The sequence below is a fragment of the Buceros rhinoceros genome, unplaced genomic scaffold, assembly GCF_000710305.1.
Source record: "Buceros rhinoceros silvestris isolate BGI_N320 unplaced genomic scaffold, ASM71030v1 scaffold25414, whole genome shotgun sequence".
Lineage (NCBI taxonomy): Eukaryota > Metazoa > Chordata > Aves > Bucerotiformes > Bucerotidae > Buceros > Buceros rhinoceros.
In genome coordinates, this window is record NW_010410355.1 from 1 (window position 1) to 5,263 (window position 5,263).

The 5,263-nt window shown below is 55.7% G+C and overlaps 1 protein-coding gene across 1 annotated transcript in view; it reads right to left on the minus strand.

Moving 5' to 3' along the window:
- Positions 1-4,443: 4,443 nt before the first annotated feature.
- ATXN1L (ataxin 1-like) overlaps positions 4,444-5,263 on the minus strand; it is a gene marked incomplete at its 5' end in the record, with an annotated part of 1,944 nt that continues 1,124 nt past the window's right edge. Inside the window, 2 exon segments of the mRNA XM_010135597.1 lie at positions 4,444-5,080; positions 5,082-5,263. The exon segment at positions 5,082-5,263 is cut by the window's right edge and continues 21 nt beyond it. Of these exon segments, the coding sequence (XP_010133899.1) occupies positions 4,444-5,080; positions 5,082-5,263 (819 nt within the window).

Genomic DNA, 5,263 nt, shown 5'->3' on the forward strand with positions numbered 1-5,263 from the left:
CTGTGTTTACAGAGTCAACAAGTTAAATGCAATATTCATAAGAGCATTAACAATAAAAATACAATCTGTGTGTAGCCAAGTACAGACTTAAAATGGTAAAACAGGAAAAAGGATCTCACCAAAAGTACAAATATACAGTACAAATTGATTTATTTAAAACAGTTACAAAAAAAGCACAACAAAATAGAGATTATCCTTAGAATTATTAATGCTTTGTTAAGATCAGGTAGGAGGAGGGGGCAGGGAGAAGGTCGGAGGGGAGCACCTGACTAGTTCTAAGGCTTTAGATACAATGCGGTCGGTTACAGGTTAATGCAGACACTACATAACTGGGATTATAGTCGCGGGATCAGCACTTATCTACAAAGACCTCCTTGCCCCGGGGCAGCCCAGCGTCCCTGTGCGACGCGCCTGTTCCTCTGCCGCGCGCGGGCAGACCCTCCCCTGGCGCTACGGTGCCACGAAAGTGGGAAACGCCTCAAGCGTGCGCGGGTGCCTGTGCGGGACGGCTGCCTGGAGGACATGGCGGGCAAGCCCTGTCCTCCACAGACAGGCGCGAGGACCACGGAGGGGCCTTGACCATCAGCATTTTAAGCCATACATGGGGCACCCCCCGGGCCAGACTCTGTCCAGAAGGTGCAGCCGTCTGAGCAGCTTCTGCACAGCGTCAGGCCCTAGGACAGCCGGAAAGACACAAGCAGTTGTGAGTGACGCTGGGGAAAGGCACGTGTGCTGCTGCGGGCGGGAACGGGCGTTCGGGTAGTCAAGCTGCTGTAGTTTCTTTTACAGTATTTTCTGAGTAACGAGGGTTGTTAGTTCTCTAAAGGGAAAGTGACTTTGGGGCGGGGGACAGGGGACAGGGGCGCGGGACGCTTAATGAGAAAAGTGCATTATACGTGGGCAGCTGCTGGAAAGGGGAGGCAGAGGGGCCTCTGCGGCGCTCCTGCTTTCCAGACAGAGCTTCCTCTGCATAGTCGGGTAGCGATGCGCACTCCTCGCTTGGAGCAAGTCTCAGTTCCTGGAGCCCCAGCGCATGCACAGCCAAGGAGCGGGCCCAGCCTCTGCCGGGCGGCTGGCCCAGGCAGCGTTTGGTGCGGTGGGGCAGATGGCTGCGGACACCCGTCACTGCAGCCTGCAGGCTCCTGCCACAGTGCCTGAGCGGGACCAGGGCCAGGAGGCCTCCTCCTCTGGGTCAGAGAGGCCACAGCTCTCCTCCCCTTCACAACAGCAGCAGGAAAACAGTACATTTCTCTGGGAAGCCTGTCACACCTCTGCCCGCAGAAAAGCCCAGATAACCATCTCATTCCGCAACGTCCTCCTGGCTTTATCTCCTCCTCTCCCTGTAAACCTAAGAAATAAAAGCCTCCTGCGTGAGGTCGTTCATAGCCTTTCTGCCTATAGCAGAGCCTGTCTCAGACGCTCCCTGTCTCAGGAGAGCCCCAACGCCCAGCATAGCCTCCATCAGTGCCGAGCACCACAGCCCACCCAGCAAGGACAGATTCCAGTGATTTCTGCTGGCTGGGCCAGAGGGCAGCCAGCGGCCCCCTCCTGCCCACCGCCTGTGGGGCAAGCGGCCAGATGCCCCGATTCTTCCTCTCCATGAGATGTGCCCCAATGCGTTGCTTCCATAGAGGAGCTGGCAGCTGAAACACGCACAACAGTGGGACTGACAGGGAGTCTGGATAGAAGCACCAAGGTCAAATTCTCCCTGGCCTGTTGCACAGAGCTCAGAGCCATGCTCGGCAGATGCGTAGCTAGCCCAGGTCCAGTGGCCAGTGGCCAGGGAGACACCTGGGTGAGCATCTTCGCAGCCCTGCAGCTGCCTACAGCACGAAGCATCTGTCAGCATCTGGCCTCACACATCAGTGCCTGCCCCTGCAGAGCACTGCTGGCGTGGCTGAGGTCGGGGAGCAGGAGTTAACAGCTATGCATACGAGACCAGGCAGGCTCTCCAAACCCTCTCAGAGGCAGAGACCTCTGTGTTCCAAGAGGTGCATAAGGGGCTCTGCAGGCGTGGGTGCTCCGACATTCCTCTGCAGTGCAACCAGCCCTCACATTCACACGCCACACATATGCAAAATCCCTTTCTTAGCTGCCTGCCGCAGCTCTGACTTCCTCTGCATACACCATGCAAAGAACAGGCCAGAGCGCGTGGGCTCCTCAGCCTCTGCCCACAGACACCCCAGGTACCCTGAGCAGGGAGCACTGACCAATGCTAATCGAGGTCTTTGCGTAGGAGAGAGAGTCCAACCAACAGCACTGTGAAGCGCAGAGGTGATGAGGCTGGCACCCGTGCCCCAACGTGTGTTTCACTGACACATGGTGCCATGGAAACAGCATCTGCTCCCCCAGCTGCTGCGTCCAGGGAGGCAGAATCTTCGCGTGACGGCACCGCCACAACTCCATACGTTTCAAATACGGCTGACAAGATGGGAAGCAGTGAGTCATCCGGGGGAAGCTGCATGTGATACAGGCAGCATCCTTATTCGGGAGAAACCCCCGCGAGGCACAAGCCCTGAAGGCAGGAGCAGCACATACCTCCCCTAAGGCCTGAAGAGAAACCGTCCCGGCGCAAGCATTTCAAAGGCAACAAAAATGGCTAGCAGCATGCTAGGACAACAGGACTGATGGCCTGGGTGGAAGGGACATGCTGGCGACTCTCTGATCCACCTCATACCCAGGCAGAGACCCCTCCGCAATACAGTCAGCTGAAGCCAACCGAGTACAGGACACGATCCCGGAGAGCAGGTGGAACCGCCCCGAGACACCACCACTGCAAGCTGACGGACGGACGGAGACGCCGAGGAGAGGTGCTGTCGCACAGGCCTGTCAGGGAAAGCAGCAGTGCCCCAGCAGTCAGGCGTGCTTGACAGAAACTTCAGGAAGGTGAGAAAAGGGAGACGGAAACGGCATGCGGAACATCAGGAGCAGCAACTGGGACTCTGCAGGGACCTGCACGCTGTAAAGAAACCTCTCAAAAGCCTGGTCCTAGCACAGGGATGGGCACCGCAACAGAAGGAACACTTGACCCCAGTTCAGTCAGTGGAGACTTTTATCCTCAATGTAACAGTGACTGTGTTTTATTCTAGCGAAGCAGTTAGAGCCGGTGTCCTCACACACCACCAGAGAGGGCAAGTTAGTGTAACTACAGGAGCCTTCACTTGAACGGAGTGTTATTACCGCAACGAGGTATGAATATTCATTTGTGTTAAATGTCACCGTGAAGAAGACTACACTTGATTTTACCGTGGTGATCCACAGAGAAGCTCCAAAGAGAAGCGCCAGAAAAAGTAACACGGACCACCCCAAAATGCCCTGTGATGCTGCGGTACTTTTGGAGTTCCTACATTAATCACAGAACTGTTCTCAGCAGAAACTTTGTACCTTGCCTGCTCATGCCAAAGCGCTCGCCTCTGTCTAGAGCTTATTCAGAAAACTGCCTGCAGGGGAGAATTAGCCACCTGGAAAGCCTTCTCCTGATTCAATTACAAAATAGTCTTGGTCTTCTCAAAGAAAAAGGATGTGTTTTCATCCTTTCCTAGAGAATGCTGAATATATTTTACCCCAGCTTGAAAAAAAAAAACCCAAATCCAACCAAACAAAAAGGCCCAACCCCATTCACCCACCCACAGGCTGAGCCTCTGCCAAAGCTACAGGCCCGAGAGATTTTTGTAAGGTGTTAACATAGGAAGAAAGATTTGATTTAGTGGCAAATAATGAAATGCATTTTATAGCAGGAAACTGACGTCTCCCGCCCCAACTCGTGTCCCATCCCAAGTGCTCAAGTTCCCTATTCACCCACCAAACCCATCCTTTTGGTCCTTCCTCTCGAATTCCTGCGATTCACTCAAATCTGTACATTCTTTTCAAGGAGAAAGAGCAGTTGGATTCAGTGGAAGAGACATTAAACAGAACCACCGGAGAAGCATCTCCGTCCTGCCCTCAAGAGCTCCACCGGTGAACGGTCCTTTTAAAGTGCATGTGTGAAGAAAAGGGATATTGGGAGTAGAGCCCCCTAACCTCCAGTGGGGACCCATCTCTCCCCATCATGAGAACGGAGGAATAAAATCTTCAGCAATTTTATCTGCTACCTTAAGCCGCGTCTGCCCTCCTCGTCTCGCCACCCATCCCGAACATTTGGACCCTGCCCTGCAGGGAACAGGCCGCTCAGACAGGTGCGAGAAAGCCCCAGCCTCCCCGCTCTGGAACGCTCCCATCGCGAGCTCACGAGCACATCCCAGTTCTCTACCCCAGCTGCTCCCTGAGGCACTGGAGCCCTCCGGATTCCCCAGGAGGGACTGGTCAGCCAGCGAACTGGAACGAACCCAGTCCTGCAGGGCAGAAAGCAGCCTCGCTGGTGAACCTGTCGCGACGTCTGTGCAATGCTCCACCCGACGGCGAGGCTCACCCGCAGGGGATGCCCTAGCTCACAGCTCAAAGGGATCATTTCCCTGCATTCGAGCGCCCTTCGATAGACAGCTTGACCTCCTGGGGAATGAAAGAGGGACGGAGCAGAGAGGGCCGAGGCTCCTCTGCCTGCGTGCTGTATCTTTGGAAGCCTGGGGCTGCCCAGCTGTGCTGACTACCAGTCTCGGGCTGAGCGGGTTCTGCGGGAGAGCTCTGGGCTGCGCTGTCCCTATCTGTGTGGCTCTTCCTTTCAGCAGCTCTGTCAGACGGCTCTGTGGACCCCTGAGCTGTTCTTTCGGATCTCTCCCTGGTAGATACCAACTGATCTGCGAGAGGGCAGTTAGCCTGAGAAGGAGAGTTGCCGTTCATGCTCTGTAAACTGATTGATATGCAGACATCGCCCACCTGCAGCCTGTGGCAGGGCAAAGCGAAGAGCTGAGCGGTCCGCCCGGGGCTACAGGAGGACCAGCCCTGGCCGTACACGAAGAAGGGATGCTCTGGAGGCACATCAATGCTCACTTTACTTTGTTGCTCCCCAACCACAAAATGCAGCGTGACAAGCCCAGGCCACTGGCTTTCCTGAATATCCACCACGGTGCTGGAGTCGATCTTCAGGCCCCCGCTCACCTCCGCCCTGCGCAAAAAGTCTTGGGTCTGCAGGTCCTCCACCCGTAGCTCCTTTCATGAAGTGAGAGGGCAGGCGGGAGGAGCTGGGCGGCGGCGGCTGGGCCAGGTCCTTCTCAAGCACGCTCCCTCGAGCCTGCGCATCCGGGCTCTGCCTCACCAGCGGTTCTGGAGCGGAAGACCTGACGGGCTCAGATCCAGCGGGAACCAGGACTGGCTTGCCATTGGCTAT